At 29.7% G+C, this 19,884-nt stretch overlaps 1 protein-coding gene across 32 annotated transcripts in view; it reads right to left on the reverse strand.

The window, feature by feature from the left end:
* The window catches only part of LOC141393821 (uncharacterized), a 501,342-nt gene that overhangs the window by 113,470 nt on the left and 367,988 nt on the right, over positions 1 to 19,884 (reverse strand). For 2 of the 32 annotated variants that reach the window (XM_073967352.1, XM_073967360.1), the window contains exons 1-2: positions 14,143 to 14,387; positions 4,142 to 4,492 (exon numbers count right to left, since the gene is read on the reverse strand). The exons of 10 other annotated variants lie outside the window; for them this stretch is intronic. In XM_073967352.1, the coding sequence (XP_073823453.1) occupies positions 4,142 to 4,159 (18 nt within the window). In that variant the 5' untranslated portion in view covers positions 4,160 to 4,492; positions 14,143 to 14,387. Of the gene's footprint in view, positions 1 to 4,141; positions 4,493 to 13,603; positions 14,393 to 19,884 lie in introns of those variants that run through there. 20 more of the 32 variants (XM_073967351.1, XM_073967341.1, XM_073967349.1 and 17 more) reach the window with 16 other exon arrangements.

Below are 19,884 nucleotides of genomic sequence, written 5' to 3' on the forward strand. Positions count from 1 at the left end.
AAAATTTTTCAAAAAACCTCCTGACCATGGATCTTTTAAAAAATATTTTTTTTAAAGAACACGTTTCCGTGGATTTTTTAAAAAAATATTTTTTCAAAGAACCTCCTAACCATGGATTTTTTAAAAATATTTTTTCAAAGAACCTCCTAACCATGGATTTTTTAAAAATATTTTTTTTAAACAAACAACTAAAAGTGGATTTTTTAAACAAATATTTATTCAAAGAACCAACTAATTGGGGATTTTTTTTTAAATATTTTTTCAAGAAATCAACTAAAGCTGGATTTTTTTTCTTAAATATTTTTTCAAGAACCACCTAACTAATCATGGATTATTTAAAAATATTTTTTTAAACAAACAACTACATAAACGTGGATTTTTTAAACAAGTATTTTTTTCAAAGAACTAACTAATTGGGGATTTTTTACAATATTTTTTTCTAGGAACCAACTATACCTGGATTTTTTAAAAAAATATTTTTAAAGAACCAACTAAACGTGGATTTGTTAAAAAATATTTTTCAAACAACCAACAGAACGTGGATTTTTTAAATAATATTTTTTCAAAGAACCAACAAAATGAGGATTTTTTAAAAATTATTTTTTCATGGATTTAAAAAAAATATATATTTTTTCAAACAACCAACTAAACGTGGATTTTTTAAAGAAAAATTTTTCAAAGAACCAAATAAACGTATATTTTTTTGAAAATATTTTTCAAAGAACCAACTAAAAGTGGATTTAAAAATATATATATTTTCATAGAACCAACTAAACGTAGATTTTTTAACAAGTAATTTTTCAAAGAACCACAGAAACGTGAACTTTTCAAAAAAATACTTTTTCCAAGAACGTGTATTTTAAATATTTTTTTAAGGATCAACTAAACGTGAATTTTTTTTTTTAAATTTTCGAGAAATCACAGAAGCGTGGATTTTTTCAAGAAATCAATGAATTGTGGATTTTTTTCAAGAATATTTTTCAAGAATTCAATGAATTGTGGATTTTTTTTTTTCAAGAAATCATGGAAGCGTCGATTTTTGCAAGAATATTTTTTTCATGGATTCTGTAAGCGGCATGACTTCACTGCTAAAAAAATTTTTCCAACGAACCAAAGGTTGATTTTAGTAAAAAAATATTTTTTTAATGAACCAATAAAAGCTGGATTTTTTACAAAATACTTTTCAAAGTAAAGTGGATTTTTAAAAAAAAAATATTTTTCAAAAAACCAACTAATCGCGGATTTTTTAAAAAAATAATTTTTCAAAAAACCAACTAAGCGTAGATTTTCTAAAAAATATTTATTCAAAGAACCATCTAAGCGTAGATTTAAAAAAAATCAAAGAACCAACTAATCGTGGAGTTTTTCGAAAAATATTTTTTCAAAGAAATAAAGGTTGGTTTGTTAAAAAAAATATTTTTTCAAAGAAGCAATTATTAAAAAATATTTTTCCAAAGAACCAAATGTTGATTTTATTAAAAAAAATATTTTTTAAAGAACCAACTAAACTTGGATTTAAAAAAAACCTCAGAAACGTGGATTTAAAAAAAAAAAAAATTCAAGAAACTTCAGAAACGTGGATTTAAAAAAAATATTTTTTCTAGAACGTGAATTTTTTAAATAATATTTTTTCAAAGAACCAACAAAATGAGGATTTTTTAAAAATTATTTTTTCATGGATTTAAAAAAAATATATATTTTTTCAAACAACCAACTAAACGTGGATTTTTTAAAGAAAAATTTTTCAAAGAACCAAATAAACGTATATTTTTTTGAAAATATTTTTCAAAGAACCAACTAAAAGTGGATTTAAAAATATATATATTTTCATAGAACCAACTAAACGTAGATTTTTTAACAAGTAATTTTTCAAAGAACCACAGAAACGTGAACTTTTCAAAAAAATACTTTTTCCAAGAACGTGTATTTTAAATATTTTTTTAAGGATCAACTAAACGTGAATTTTTTTTTTTTAAATTTTCGAGAAATCACAGAAGCGTGGATTTTTTCAAGAAATCAATGAATTGTGGATTTTTTTCAAGAATATTTTTCAAGAATTCAATGAATTGTGGATTTTTTTTTTCAAGAAATCATGGAAGCGTCGATTTTTGCAAGAATATTTTTTTCATGGATTCTGTAAGCGGCATGACTTCACTGCTAAAAAAATTTTTCCAACGAACCAAAGGTTGATTTTAGTAAAAAAATATTTTTTTACTGAACCAATATAAGCTGGATTTTTTACAAAATACTTTTCAAAGTAAAGTGGATTTTGTAAAAAAATATTTTTCAAAAAACCAACTAAACGTGGATTTAAAAAAAAAATCAAAGAACCAACTAAGCGTAGATTTTTTAAAAAATATTTATTCAAAGAACCATCTAACCGTAGATTTAAAAAATATTTATTCAAAGAACCATCTAAGCGTAGATTTAAAAATAAAAATAAAAAACCAACTAATCGTGGAGTTTTTGAAAAATATTTGTTCAAAGAAATAAAAGTTGGTTTGTTTAAATAAATTTTTTTTCAAAGAAGCAATTATTAAAAAATATTTTTCCAAAGAACCAAATGTTGATTTTATTAAAAAAATATTTTTTTAAAGAACCAACTAAACGTGGATTTAAAAAAAAAAAATATTTTTTCGAGAAACCTCAGAAACGTGAATTAAAAAAAAAAATTTCAAGAAACTTCAGAAACGTGGATTTAAAAAAATATATTTTTTTTTCAAAGAACCAACTAAAGGTGAAATTTTTAAAAAAAATTTTCCAAAGAACCAACTAAACGTCAATTTTTTTAAAAAATATTTTTTCATAGTACCTGCTATATATTTTTCAAGAACATTTTTTATAATCTTTTTCAAGCGCGGATTTTTTTCAAGAATATTTTTTAAAATATTTTTCAAGAAATCACGGAAGGGTGATTTTTTTTTTTCAAGAATATTTTTTAAATTTATTTTCTAGAAATCACGGAAGCGTGGATTTTTTCCAAGAATATTTTTTTCATGGACCTGGTAAGCGGGGTGACTTCATTGGAAGAAATGCCATCTATAGTGAATAGATCGCATTATTGTTGTTAGCGAAGACCTTCACCTCTGCACATACACAAGTTTTCTCCATTAACGGAGTCACCGAATCATATGAAATGACATCACTCTGAAATACCCTGTGTTTGGATCAATGTTGCCATTAGGTGGCATTTCACCATTTCGTGATTTCAAGTAGAGAGTATCAACGAAACCATTCTCGAGATTATTAATAAAATATTAAACATTTTATGGATAATATCATAACATATGTTGGCTTGGTACACTCATTACCGGGTGTAGTTTGTATGACAATATTACATACTTCATTTACTACTAAGAAATGTCCTGTGCCTTCCTCAACGGATTAGTGGATGACGTAGTGTAGCTTTTCAAGAGTCATTTCCTTATTAGTCAAAAAAAATTTCTTTCTTTCTTTCCATCCTATTCTAATATTAAATATGAATGTATTTCAAATAAAACTGCAGCTTTGTTGCGTTTCGCTATCAAAAATCTTAACCCTCTTCGCTAACATTTCATATAAGCCCAATGCCAATGACATTTTTTGTGTGTGTTGAATAAAACTGAAGGTAAGCTCATAAGAAAATAATGTAAAGGGGGAGGTTTTCCCCCTTCTCCCAAGGGAAAAATTCCATAATTTGTGTGATACAATACAAAAAGAAAACAAACGTTGTACTAACTGACGTCAAGTGAAATAGTTTTATAGTGAGTGGCATTTTGGATTATAAAATAATAAAAGAAGGGGACAGAGGAAAGTCACACGACAAGAATGGCAAAAACGGCATAAAACCCCAAACAGCAAAAAAACACAACCACCGAAACACAATAATATTGACAATTACAATACACATACATAGTTTTATAAGAAATGCAAATGATTATACAAAAAATTTGCGGCTTTGCAAAAATTCTTTAGTTCGTATGGTCGGAAAGCGGCCGTTTGCTTTGCCTGATCATAACTAAAAATGTCAAGGTTATTATAATTTATAATAATTAAAAACAATTTGTCTCCATAGACAACTAACAATTTGGCTTAGCTTCTTGAATAAATTAGAGACGAATATTTAAATTACTTTTTTTAAAACAATAACAAGAACAATTACCTGTTTACATTCCAACATAATTTGTGTTTAAGGGTTTTGTGCGCTGCTGTTTGTGTTGCTCCGCAACACCCTGTGTTGTTGTTGTTGTTTTGATTGATTGTGTATTATTGTATTAATTAGTGGTTGAAGTAACGTCGTCACATTATTGTTGACAGTTTGCACTGTGTTTTGCTTTACGATATTTTGCCATTTTAAATTATTTTTCTTTTAGATTTTATTTGAAGGAATTTATTTCAAGTTTTGATTTTTTGCTCATTTCTTAAGAATATCTTTAGGATTTTTTTGTTTTTAATTTGAACTTAACACAACCATTTTAAACTCATTATAGGATATAGTTTGCTTTAATGTAATCTAGAATTGATATATTATAGAATTAATGTCATGGCCAGATTTTTTCAAAGGTGTATAGTTCTTTTTCATACTCTCGCTTCCTCGATAACAGTTCGTTTAATATACAAATTTCTGAGAAGACTATACAGGGGTTTTCTTATAAAGCTTTCTGTAAATAGACCAACTACGTACCAGCATCATATGCTACCCTAAACTCGAAAGAGAAGAAAATAAAATATCACAAAAAATCCCTACTACGAAAAAATGGCAACCCTATTCACTACAAAACTCGGTAAAGATTATGGTTACTTTCAAATGACATGCAGATGGCGCTTCGACGCGTTGTAGCAGGTGACAATTCGCAAATGTATTCTGTGTAAATATGATGGTGTTTCCTTAAGAAATATTTTTTCAAAAAACCTCACAGTCGTGGATTTTTGAAAAAAATATTTTCAAGAAGCCACAGAAACGTGAATTTACATAAAAAACGCTTTTTCAAAGCGTAGATTTTTTGAAAAAATATTTTTTGAAGAAGCCACAGTAATGTGGATTCAAAAAATATTTTTCAAGAAGCCATAGAAATTTGGATTTTAAAAATATATTTTTTTAAAAAGCCGCATAAACGTGGATTCTTTAAAAAATATTTTTTAAGAAGCCACAGAAATGTGGACTTTTTAAAAAATTATTTTTTCAAGAAGCCACAGAAACGTGGATTTAAAAAAAATTAAGAAGCCACAGAAATGTGGATTTTTCAAAAAATATATTTTTAAGAAGCCACAGAAATGTGGATTTTTTTTAAAAAAATGTATTTTTAAGAAGCCACAGAAATGTGGATTTTTAAAAAAAAAAAATATTTTCAAGAAGCCACAGGAACGAGTATTTAAAAAAAAAAATCGTGGATTTTTTCAAAAAATATTTTTTCAAGAAGGCATAGAAACGAGGATTTTGTTTAAAAAAAATAGTTTTTTAAAGAAGCCACAGAAACAAGTATTTAAAAAAAAAAGATTTTTTCGTGAATTCTTTCAAAAAATATTTTTTACAGAAGCCACAGAAACGTGGATTTTTTAAAACAATATTTTGTTAAGTTTCAAGAAGCCACACAAAACGTAGATTTTTAAAAAAAAAAAATATTTTTCAAATAGCCACAGAAATTTGGATTTTTTAAAAAAATATTTTTTTCAAGCCACAGAAACGTGGATTTCTTAAAAAAATATTTTTTTTAAATCCACGTTTCAGTGGCATCTTAAAAAATTATTTTTCCAGCCACAGAAACGTGGATTTAAAAAAAAATATTTTTTTAAGAAGCCACAGAAACGTGGATTTAAAAAAAATATTTTTTTAAGAAGCCACAGAAACGTGGATTTAAAAAAAATATATTTTTTTAAGAAGCCACAGAAACGTGGATTTAAAAAAAAAAATTTTTTTTCAAGCCACAGAAACGTGGATTTTTAAAAAAAAAATATTTTTTCAAGCCACTGAAACGTGGATCTTTTAAAAAATATTTTTTCAAGCCACGGAAACGACGATTTTTTAAAAAAAAAAATTATTTTTTCAAGCCACAGAAACGTGGATTTTTAAAAAAAAATATTTTTTTCAAGCCACAGAAACGTGGATTTTTTTAAAAAATATTTTTTTCAAGCCACAGAAACGTGGATTTTTTAACAAAAAAATTTTTCAAGCCACAGAAACGTGGATTTTTTTTAAAAAATATTTTTCAAGCCACAGAAACGTGGATTTTTTAACAAAAATATTTTTCAAGCCACAGAAACGTGGATTTTTTAAAAAAAAATTTTTCAAGCCACAGAAACGTGGATTTTTTTAAAAAATATTTTTCAAGCCACAGAAACGTGGATTTTTTTAAAAAATATTTTTCAAGCCACAGAAGCGTAGATTTTTTTAAAAATATTTGTCAAACAACAGAAACGTGGATTTTTTTAAAAAATATTTTTCAAGCCACAGAATCGTGGATTTGTTATAAAAATATTTTTCAAGCCACAGAATCGTGGATTTTTTAACAAAAATATTTTTCAAGCCACAGAAACGTGGATTTTTTAACAAAAATATTTTTCAAGCCACAGAAACGTGGATTTTTTAACAAAAATATTTTTCAAGCCACAGAAACGTGGATTTTTTAACAAAAATATTTTTCAAGCCACAGAAACGTGGATTTTTTAACAAAAATATTTTTCAAGCCACAGAAACGTGGATTTTTTAACAAAAATATTTTTCAAGCCACAGAAACGTGGATTTTTTAACAAAAATATTTTTCAAGCCACAAAAACGTGGATTTTTTTTTAAAAAATATTTTTCAAGCCACGAAAACGTAGATTTTTTTAAAAATATTTTTCAAGCCACAGAAAACTTGGATTTTTTAAAAAAATATTTTTCAAGCCACAGAAACGTGGATTTTTTTAAAAAAATATTTTTCAAGCCACAGAAACGTGGATTTTTTTAAAAAATATTTTTTCAAGAAGCCGCAGAAACGTGGATTTATTTAAAGAATATTTTTTCCAGAAGCGACAGAAATGCGGATTTAAAAAAAATATTTTATCAAGAAGCCAACAAATATTTTCTCTGTGGATTTGGATTTTTTAAACAAATAATTTTTCTACAAGCCAAAGAAGCGTGGATTAAAAAAAAAAACATTTATTCAGGAAGTCACAGAAACTTGGATTGGAACATCTTCCGTTTTTAAGAACTGCTGTGGTTGTCAACCTCAAATTTAGCAAGGTTCTTCATCATTATCCAACTACTCTGGTAGGAAATAGGCTCTCAAAATACGTTTGACAATAGTGATGGTTATTTTAAAGTGACGTGCAGATGTCGCCCCGACATGTTGTAGCGCTGAATATTCACTTGGATATTCTGCTCTTCAGTTTCAACATCTTCTGCGTCTTCCAGAAATAGTAAACCCGAACCCGAAAGGGGACCATAATGGGCAGATAACTCTTGAGGTTATGTCTACATTGCATTTAGCAAGGTTCTTCACCATTATGCAAGTATATAGATAGAACGTTTTCTGGTGGCACACAGATGGCACTGGGGAGTACTGAAACTCCATAATTTCGTTCAACTAATAGGCAATATTTGGAATATGAAACACATTTACCCTCAATTTTACCTTCTAACACCTTTAAACATTTTTTAAATACTCCACCTTATGGAAGTCTTCAACAAAAAGAATGGAACTGTAGTTCCAAAGCATAGTCTCGCACCATTTTGCAACCACTTGCATGAGATGTTTCCCTGTGACGGAAAGGTGGCAGTATGGTATGAAGAGACATTGAAAATACGAACAGATGGGACTGTCTTATCTTCAAAGATCTGTTCATTCGTGTAAGAGTTATTGCGCTCGGGATTATTATCGGTTTTATTATTTGCAACAACAACATTAAACATGTTTGTCCTTCACTCTTAGAAATCATGAAAAAAAACTCCCCTTTAACCACTACTGTTCCCTCTCCCGCTTTCATGACTATACTTTCATAAAGACCAAAACAGGTGCGGAGAGTGGTTTGTTGAATTAGAAATAAAAATATGAATTTTTTCTTCTTTCCTCTTTCACAATTCATTCTCCAATTAGCTGGTAGTTTTATTCAATTAAATTTGCACTTTAACTGGACGCCAAGCGAACTATTTCTAACATTTTCCACCAAGAATCACCTTTTTCTATTTTTGCCAGCTTTTTTCTAGTTTTCCTTTTTCATAGAAATTTCATAAAAAACAGACACAAAGATAGAACACGAACAAATTAATTAAGCGAAGAATGAAGTAATAATAATTATAATAAAAGCAGTAGTAAATGCGGTTATGACCATTGGGAAGAAAAAAAAGTATGGTTGTCGTCGTCAAAGGAGGAGGGAGAGAACAGACAATGAGGGCTAATAATTCATAATGGGGTTAATATACTTTTGTAAAAGTCAGGGGTCGAAATTGTGGCTAACAAGCTAATCAGGGGGAAAAAGAGAGCAAAAGTTTCATGGTGGGTAAAGAGAAGTGAAGGAGGTTAGAGTAAAGTGCCGGAAACGGAATGGTCGCGAACGTATCATTCGCCGATAACAACATTGCCCAAATAACGTTGATAATGTATCTACGTTATTCACATAACGATTTATCTACGTTATCCAGATAAAGTGGATAATGTAACCACTTTATCTAAATAACGTGGATAATGTTTATACGTTATCCCAATATCGTATATAATGTATCTGTTATAACCAAACGTTATGGATAATGTATTAACGTTATCTAAATAGCACAGATAATGTATCTACGTTAACCAAATAACGTGGATAATCTATCTACGTTATCCAAATATGGTGGATAATGTATCTACGTTATCAAAATAATGTGGATAATGTATATTCGTTACACAAATAATGTGGATAATGTATCTACGTTATCCAAATAATGTGGATAATGTATCTACGTTATCCAAATAATGTGGATAGTGTATCTACGATATCCAAATAATGTGGACAATGCATCTACGTTATCCAGATAAAGTGTACAATGTATTTACGTTGTCAAAAAATTTACATTATCTGTATAACTTGTATAATGGATATACATTATCCAGATAACGTAGATAATGTATCTGCATTATCCAAATAACGTGGATAATGTATCTACGTGATCCAAATTAATGTGGTTAATGTATCTATGTTATCCAGATAACGTGGATAAAGTATCTACGTTATCCAGATATAGTGAATAATGTATCTACGTAATCCAGATAACGTGTAGAATGTATCTAAGTTATCCAGATAAAGTGGATAATGCATCTACGTAATCCAGATAACATGGATAATGTATCTACGTTATTCAAATAATGTTATCAAAATAATGTGAAAAATGTATCTACATAATCCAGATAAAGTGGATAATGTATCTACGTTATTCAAATAATGTGAAAAATGTATCTACATAATCCAGATAAAGTGGATAATGTATCTACGTTATCCAGATAAAGTGGATAATATGTCTACGTTATCAAAATAATGTGGATAATATATCTACGTAATCCAGATAACGTGGAGAATGTATCTACGTTATCCAGATAAAGTGGATAATGCATGTACGTTATCCAAATAATGTAGATAATGTATCTACATTATCCAAATAACATGGAAAATGTATCTACGTTATCTAAATAATAAGGATAATGTATCTATGTTATCCAGATAAAGTGAATAATGTATCTACGTTATCAAAATAATGTGGATAATGTATCTACGTAATCCAGATAACGTGGATAATGTGTCTGCGTTATCCATATAACGTGGGTAATGTATCTACGTTATCCAGATAAATGAATAATGTATCTACGTTATCAAAATAATAATGTAATACATTATCCAGATAAAGTGGATAATGCATCTACGTTATCCAGACTAAGTGAATAATGTATCTACGTTATCAAAATAATGTGGATAATGTATCTACGTTATCCAGATAAAGTGGATAATCTATCTACGTTATCCAGATAAAGTGTACAATGTATCTACGTGGTCAAAATAATTTACATTATCTGTATAACTTGGATAATGGATATACATCATCTAGATAACGTGGATAATGTATACATTATCCAAATAACGTGGATAATGTAAATAATGTATCTACGTTATCCAGATAACGTGGATAATGTATCTGCGTTATCCATATAACGTGGATAGTGTATCTACCTTATCCAGGTAAAGTGGATAATGTATCGACGTTATCAAAATAATGTGGATAATGTATATTCGTTATCCAAATAATGTGGATAATGTATCTACGTTATCCAGATAAAGTGTGCAATGTATCTACGTGGTCAAAATAATTTACATTATCTGTATAACTTGTATAATGGATATACATCATCTAGATAACGTGGATAATGTATCCACATTATCCTAATAACGTAGATAATGTATCTACATTATCCAAATATCGTGGATAATGTATCTACGTTATCCAGATAACGTGGATTATGTATCTACGTTATCCAGATAAAATGAATAATGTATCTACGTTATCAAAATAATGTGGATAATGTATCTACGTAATCCAGATGACGTGTAGAATGTATATACGTTATCCATATAAAGTGGATAATGTATCTACGTTATCCAAATAATGTGGATAGTGTATATACATTATCCAAATAACGTGGATAATGTATCTACGTTATCCAAATAATGTAAATAATGTATCTACGTTATCCAGATAACGTGGATAATGTATCTGCGTTATCCATATAACGTGGATAATGTATCTGCGTTATCCATATAACGTGGATAATGTATCTACCTTATCCAGGTAAAGTGGATAATGTATCGACGTTATCAAAATAATGTGGATAATGTATATTCGTTATCCAAATAATGTGGATAATGTATCTGCGTTATCCATATAACGTGGATTATGTATCTACGTTATCCAGATAAAATGAATAATGTATCTACGTTATCAAAATAATATGGATAATGTATCTACGTAATCCAGATGACGTGTAGAATGTATCTACGTTATCCAGATAAAGTGTACAATGTATCTACGTTGTCAAAAATTATCTGTATAACTTGTATAATGGATATACATTATCTCGATAACGCGGATAATGTATCTACGTTATCCAGATAACGTGGATTATGTATCTACGTTATCCAGATAAAATGAATAATGTATCTACGTTATCAAAATAATGTGGATAATGTATCTACATTATCCAGATAAAGTGTACAATGTATCTACGTTATCCAGATAACGTGGATAATGTATCTACGTTATCCAGATAAAGTGAATAATGTATCTACGTTATCAAAATTATGTGGAAAATGTATCTACGTTATCCAGATGACGTGGATAATGTATTTTGTTATCCAGATAAATAATGTATCTACGTTATCAAAATAATGTGGATAATGTATCTACATTATCCAGATAAAGTGTACAATGTATCTACGTTATCCAGATAACGTGGATAATGTATCTACGTTATCCAGATAAAGTGAATAATGTATCTACGTTATCAAAATTATGTGGAAAATGTACCTACGTTATCCAGATAAAGTGAATAATGTATCTACGTTATTAAAATTATGTGGAAAATGTATCTACGTTATCCAGATGACGTGGATAATGTATTTTGTTATCCAGATATAGTGAATAATGTATCTACATTATCCAAATAACGTGGATAATGTACCTGCGTTATTCAAATAATGTGGATAATGTATCTACGTTATCCAAATAATGTGGATAATGTATCTACGTTATCCAGATAAGGTGAATAATGTATATACGTAATCCAGATAACGAGGAGAATGTATCTACCGTATCCAGATCAAGTGGATAATGTATCTACGTTATCCAGATAAAGTGAATAATGTATCTACGTTATCCAGATAAAGTGAATAATGTATCTACATTATCCAAATAACGTGGGTAATGCATCTACATTATCCAAATAACGTGGGTAATGTATCTACGTTATTCGTATAATGCGGATAATGTATCTACGTTATCCAAATAATGTGGATAATGTATCTACATTATCCAAATAACGTGGATAATGTATCTACGTTATCCAAATAATGTATATAATGTATCTGCGTTATCTAGGTAACGTCGATAATGTATCTACGTTATCCAGATAAAGTGGATAATGTATCTACGTTATTAAAATAATGTGGATAATGTATCTACGTTATCTTAATATTGTGGACAATGTATCTACGTTCTCTAAATAGCATAGATAATGTATCTGTGTAATCCATACAACGTGGATAATGTATCTACGTTATCCAGATAACGTGGATAATGTGGATAATGTATCTACGTTATCCCGATAAAGTGGATAATGTATCTACTTTATTAAAATAATATGGATAATGTATCTACATTAACCAAATAGCGTGGATAATGTATCTAGGTTTTTCAAATAACGTGGATAAATTCCGCTGTCATCCAAATAACTTGAATAATGTATATACATTATTTAAAAACATAGATAATGTATCTACATTATACAAAAACATATATCATGCATAATGTATCTTCATCATCCAAATGCCTTGAGGGTATCTACGTTATCCAAGTTACATATGTATATAATCTATCTACCTTATCCAAATAAAGTGGATAATGTATCTACTTTATCTAAGCAATGTAGATTTTTATCTACTGTATTTAACCAACACTGATAATATATCTATGTCATCCAAAAACATAGATAATGTATCTATGTTATCCAGATAACGTGGATAATGTATCTACGTTATCCAAATGGCGTAGACAGACTATCTACGTTATCCAAGTAACGAGAATAATGTATCTACATTATCCGAAAAAACGTGGATAATGTATCTACGTTATCCAAATAATGTAGACAATTTATTAAAGTGCATAATTTTACCCATGTAGTATAAACAATATATCTGTTAAAGCAAAACAGAGAAAAATCACCATATAAACCGCTGGTAAAGAGAGCATGGAGAGATTTTCACTAGAAACTCAAATTTTTATTGTTAATCTAATTAAAACTGGGCGGCGATTGTTGATTACACACTTTGGCAAATGAAAGTTTTAACAAACTGTTAACTATAAAAATCTTAGATTACAAGAAAACTCTGCAGGTGGCAGGTGGCAAATCAACGAATTGCTACTTTATTTCCCTTAGAGTTTGACCTTAAAAGGTCCACAGAAAAAACTGTCACACGCGGGAGAGTATACACGCACGCACGGTAATTTCATTTGATTATCCCTAATGGCAAATATAATGCACTATATATTCATGTTGTACATGTGTATATCCTGCGAACGGACGAACGTTGGGTAGTGAGAGAGAGCGAGAGTTTTGTAGTAAATTGTCACGACAAGAATGGAATGTCGACATTCAAACGTAGTGATGATGATGAAGTATTCCATATTAATTATTGCCAAAAGTCACGCAAATTTCTATTAGATGATAAAATCACATTTCAAAAACACTTTCCTAAGTGAAACAAAAAAACGGAAATGATTTCAACGAAAAACAAAAAAGCTAAAAAGGAAATGGACAGTAAGATAATTTAAATGAAAAGTAATGGGGATCCAAGAATATTTTGGCACTTTTTCCTTTTTTGGCTCACATATGTTTTGTTTTACTTTTTCATTTTTGTACTATAATTTATGGGTTTTCATAAATCATAGTATACTTTTTGGAGTTACACACAGATTTTTTTCCGTTGGTTTTATTTTACACACACGTACACTATGTAGAGATTAAAATCTTTGCCCATCCGTTTGCACTTTTAAAGGTTTAGGGTACTTTTTTGTGGCATTTAAATAAATTTCAAAATTTTCTTTTCGCCCAAAGTTATGCTTTGAAATATTCACATTATTAATATTTTTAATTTATTTGGAAATTTTCCTTTTAGCACAAATTTTCCATTTTCTTCGTTATGATAGATACCTTCAACACTGAACACAGAAAGAACACCAACCAAGCAACCACTCTGCTGCTGCTGCCTGCTGGTGGTGCTGTTGATGGTTGGCTTGTTTGGTTGGTTGGTGGAGGGGCGCGCTCACACAATTGTTACCGTAATGTGTGTACGATTGTGTGTGTATATGGGGCGGCACACTTCTTATGCCACAGACACACAGACACAGAAAAGGGAATACGGAACACGGAATAACTAACTAACCATTGAAGCAAGCAACTAATCGTCGTAGCGACCAACTTAAAATCAACGTTAAAGTTTTTCCTTTTACTCTATGCCGTTGTTGTTGTTTGTTGCTGCAGTTTTTTGTTGTTGTTTTTTAAACTAATTTTTCCTTTAGATTTTTTTCCATCTGCCCGCCGCTCGTAACTACGAAACTTTATCAAATATGTAATGTAAAGGTTTGGTTCAGTTTCTGATGTGTTCTGATTGTTGCATTTGTTGTTATTGTCCTTTTGTTGGGTAAGGACAACGACGGCAACACCACCACCCCTAGTTCAGTTAGGTTCTCTCTTACTCTCGCTGCTCTCTGCGGTGATGGCCCGAAGAGCTTTTAATTATTTTGAATTTGGTAAACATAATGAAATGACAGTTAAATGTCATGGCAACATAAAGAATGTCAAATGAAATGCAAATAAGAGAAGGGAGGTCGGGAAAAAGCTTTTTGTGCGTAAAAAGTTCTTCAATTCGAAAAAGAAGCTTAAAGATTGGCGGGTTATATTCTAAAAAAATATGACAACAGATGGCGTTCCTTGAATTTTGGTCCACTTGGGATTTATGTATCTATGTTATCCAAATAACGCGGATAATTTATCATGCTGTACTTAAGGAAGGCCTTCATTAATAAACAATTAATTTACTTACATTCAATAATATATTTTTATTTAAATTTAAAAATTATTTTGCAACATACCTGAAAATAAAAAAGATAGAAAAATTAATTATTTAGTTTTTGGACTTTAAAAAAATAATTTTTTTTATAAATTAAAATTAAATAAAAATATTTTATTTAATATAAACATTTTCAAATTGTACGTTACGTGCTGAGTATTTAGTTTAGAAGTTTGTCAGCAGCTAAGCCAAAAACCAATAGTGGAATAACGGCCAAATTACGTGATGTACTGTACAGATAATGAACTTGAAGATGTAATTGTAAGGTGTTGCCAATAACAATTGATGATGAAAAAACTTTTTTTTTAAGAATGAACGAGCCTTGGATGGCCTTGAAAATATTTCTTTAGAAATCCACGAGCCTTGGATTGCCTTAAAAATATGGTTGACCCTTAAAAATATTTTTAAAAAATCTACGAGCTTTGGTTGACCCTTAAAAATATTTTTAAAAAATCTACGAGCTTTGGTTGACCCTTAAAAATATTTTTAAAAAATTCACGAGCTTTGGTTGACCTTAAAAATATTTCTTTAAAAATCCACGAGCCTTGGATGGCCCTAAAAATATGGTTGACCCTTAAAAATATTTTTAAAAAATCCACCAGCTTTGGTTGACCCTTAAAAATATTTTTTTAAAAAATCCACGAGCCTTGGGTGGCCTTAAAAAATTTTTTTTTAAAAATCCACGAGCCTTGGGTGGCCTTAAAAAATTTTTTTTTAAAAATCCACGAGCCTTGGGTGGCCTTAAAAATATGGTTGACCCTTAAAAATATTTTTTTTAAAAATCCACGAGCCTTGGGTGGCCTTAAAAATAAGGTTGACCCTTAAAAATATTTTTTTTAAAAATCCACGAGCCTTGGGTGGCCTTAAAAATATTTCTTTAAAAATCCACGAGCCTTGGATGGCCTTAAAAATATGGTTGACCCTTAAAAATATTTTAAAAAAATCCACGAGCTTTGGTTGATCCTTAAAAATATTTTTAAAAAATTTACGAGCTTTGGTTGACCCTTAAAAATATTTTTAAAAAATTTACGAGCTTTGGTTGACCCTTAAAAATATATTTAAAAAATCCACGAGCTTTGGTTGACCCTTAAAAATATTTTTAAAAAATCCACGAGCTTTGGTTGACTCTTAAAAATATTTTTAAAAAATCCACGAGCTTTGGTTGACCCTTAAAAATATTTTTATACAACCCACGATCTTCGGTTGACCCTTAAAAATATTTTTTAAAAATCCACGAGCTTTGGTTGACCCTTAAAAATATTTTTAAAAAATCCACGAGCTTTGGTTGACCCTTAAAAAATATTTTTAAAAAATCCACGTCCTTTGGTTGACCCTTAAAAAATATTTTTAAAAAATCGACGAGCTTTAGTTGACCCTTAAAAATATTTTTAAAAAAATCCACGAGCTTTGGTTGAACCTTAAAAATATTTTTAAAAAATCCAGGAGCTTTGGTTGACCCTTAAAAATATTTTTAAAAAATCCAGGAGCTTTGGTTGACCCTTAAAAATATTTTTAAAAAATCCACGAACTTTGGTTGACCCTTAAAAATATTTTTAAAAAATCCACGAGCTTTGGTTGACCCTTAAAAATATTTTTAAAAAATCCACGAGCTTTGGTTGACCCTTAAAAATATTTTTAAAATATCCACGACTTTTGTTTGACCCTTCAAATATTTTTAAAAAATGCATGACCTTTCGATGGCACTATAAATATTTTTAACAAATCCACGTCCTTTGTTTGAGCCTTACAGATATTTTTTAAAAATCCACGAGCTTTGGTTGACCCTTAAAAAATATTTTTAAAAAATCCACGAGCTTTGGTTGACCCTTAAAAATATTTTAAAAAAATCCACGAGCTTTGGTTGACCCTTAAAAACATTTTTAAAAAATCCACGAGCTTTGGTTGACCCTTAAAAATATTTTAAAAAATCCATGAGCTTTGGTTGACCCTTAAAAATATTTTTAAAAAATCCACGAGCTTTGGTTGACCCTTAAAAATATTTTTAAAAAATCCACGAGCTTTGGTTGAACCTTAAAAATATTTTTAAAAAATCCACAAGCTTTTGTTGACCCCTAAAAATATTTTTAAAAAATCCACGAGCTTTGGTTGAACCTTAAAAATATTTTTAAAAAATCCACAAGCTTTTGTTGACCCTTAAAAATATTTTTAAAAAATCTACAAGCTTTGGTTGACCCTTAAAAATATTTCTAAAAAATCCACGAGCTTTGGTTGACCCTTAAAAATATTTTTAAAAAATCCACGAGCTTTGGTTGACCCTTAAAAATATTTTTAAAAAATCCACGAGCTTTGGTTGAACCTTAAAAATATTTTTAAAAAATCCACGAGCTTTGGTTGACCCTTAAAAATATTTTTAAAAAATCCACGAGCTTTGGTTGACCCTTAAAAATATTTTTAAAAAATCCACGACCTTTGTTTGACCCTTAAAAATATTTTTAAAAAATCCACGACCTTTGTTTGACCCTTAAATAAAATTTTAAAAAATCCACGACCTTTGTTTGACCCTTAAAAATATTTTTAAAAAATCCACGACCTTTGTTTGACTCTTAAAAATATTTTTAAAAAATCCACGACCTTTGTTTGACCCTTAAAAATATTTTTAAAAAATCCACGACCTTTGTTTGACCCTTAAATATATTTTTAAAAAATCCACGACCTTTGTTTGACCCTCAAACATATTTTTAAAAAATCCACGACCTTTATTTGACCCTTAAAAATATTTTTAAAAAATCCACGACCTTTGTTTGACCCTTAAAAATATTTAAAAAAAATCCACGAGCTTTGGTTGACCCTTAAAAATATTTAAAAAAATCCACGAGCTTTGGTTGACCCTTAAAAATATTTTAAAAAAATCCACGAGCTTTGGTTGACCCTTAAAAATATTTTAAAAAAATCCACGACTTTTGGTTGGTCCTTACAACGATTTTTAAAAAATCCAGAACCTTTGTTTGACCCTTAAAAATATTTTTAAAAAAATCCACGACCTTTGTGAAACCTGCAATCAATAGTTTATGCGTCACTATCAATCAACAAATAAGCTCTGCCACATCTAATCCACTTAACTTTGTTGCAACAATAAACAAAATCAAATGGTTTCAACAATAACAACAACCACAACAAATTAGTGTCAGCTGATGAAAGGGAAAGGAACTTTCAAGTGCAATTGTTGTTCATGGCTGCATTTGATCGTTAGTTTTAGTTACACGGTTGGGGTAAGTGGCCCCAAGAACAAGGCAAGGAAGATAAATGGATGGGGTGGCATAACCACTGACGGAAAACACAACCTGTTGATTGAGACATTATCTTGGGTGTGCGTGGTTGGGGGTGGTGTAATGCAACAGTGACACTTTAAATAATGAGATTTTGTGTAATATAATGTGAGGTTAGGTTTTGGAGGTAATGCGCTGCTCGCTGTTTAATGTTTTTTTAGACATGGGTGTGAATTTAACATAAACGACGATGAGCGCCCAGCGCACCATGACGAAAGTGTTGTTTTCAAAATATTTATTTGTATTCTTCCTCTTTTGCAACAACACTTTGTATTGCGGAAGGTTGGTTGGGTTGGCAGCAGGCAGGCAATCCATCAGCCTATGTTTGTTAGGTAATTGAGGTGTTACATTTGCGTTTGAAAACAAAAAAAGGGTGAAGAAAGTGTTAAGAAAATACCATGGAAATCTGACAAAATGCTAATTAAGGTAATGATAAACAACAACAAAGCGGAATATTCACGTGTTGCTGTATTGTGGTAGGATAATGAGAACAAAAACTGAGGTGTCATATTTGCCAAGGAGATCGAGAAACGCGAAGGTAAATAAATGGCAAATGTATAGAGAGAGAGGAGAGTGAATTTTGCACAGAAAGCGTAGAAATTTTATGGAATTTTGGCAGCCATAGGAAAGGACACGTTGGGTTATTGTAACGTAAATGTAAGGTAGACGTAACAATTATTATTTTTTGGGTATAGGTAGTTTTACGGACAATTTTTCTCAAATATTCTTGGATTTTTGCGAAGGGTAAATAAAATTCCTAATATTTTCTAAAAGGAAAACTAATTTTCTTAGGTAAATCCAATGGAAATTAAATTCGCTTCACTAATTGGCTTAAGCCAAATGTAGCGGATTAGAGTTCCATGAAGTGGTAAAATTTGAAAACCAATTCTTTAGATCGGAAATTAATTAGAGCGATTTATGGCAGGTTGATCAGGGGAACATTTTCAGATTGTTTTTGATTTTAAAATTATTTTTTAGTTTTGAGGATTTTTAAATATATTTTTTAGGGACCATTGAAGGTTCGTGGGCTTTCAAAAACAAAAAAAAAAAAAATAGTTTTTGAGGACCGAAGGGTCGTGGATTTTAATAAACAATGTTTGAGGTCGTGGATTTTTAAAAATATTTTTTGAGGACCATTGAATGGTCGTGGATTTTTATAAAAATTTTTTGAGGACCATTGAATGGTCGTGGATTTTTATAAACATTTTTTGAGGACCATTGAATGGTCGTGGATTTTTATAAACATTTTTTGAGGACCATTGAATGGTCGTGGATTTTTAAAAATATTTTTTGAGTGCCAATAATGAGTCGTGGATATTCTAAAAATAAAAATAGTTTTGAAGGTTCGTGGATTTTTAAAAATAGTTTTGTAGGACCATTGAAGGGTCGTGGATTTTTAAAAATTGTTTTGTAGGACCATTGAAGGGTCGTGGATTTTTAAAAATAGTTTTGTAGGACCATTGAAAGGTCGTGGATTTTTAAAAACTGTTTTGTAGGACCATTGAAGGGTCGTGGATTTTTAAAAATAGTTTTTGAGGACCATTGAAGGGTCGTGGATTTTTAAAAATAGTTTTTGAGGACCATTGAAGGGTCGTGGATTTTTAAAAATAGTTTTTGAGGACCATTGAAGGGTCGTGGATTTTTAAAAATAGTTTTTGAGGACCATTGATGGGTCGTGGATTTTTAAAAATAGTTTTTGAGGACCATTGAAGGGTCGTGGATTTTTAAAAATAGTTTTTGAGGACAATTGATGGGTCGTGGATTTTTA

Source organism: Musca autumnalis, unplaced genomic scaffold (genome assembly GCF_047663935.1).
Source record: "Musca autumnalis isolate F117 unplaced genomic scaffold, ASM4766393v1 scaffold_2, whole genome shotgun sequence".
In the NCBI taxonomy this organism is placed as follows: Eukaryota; Metazoa; Arthropoda; class Insecta; order Diptera; family Muscidae; genus Musca; species Musca autumnalis.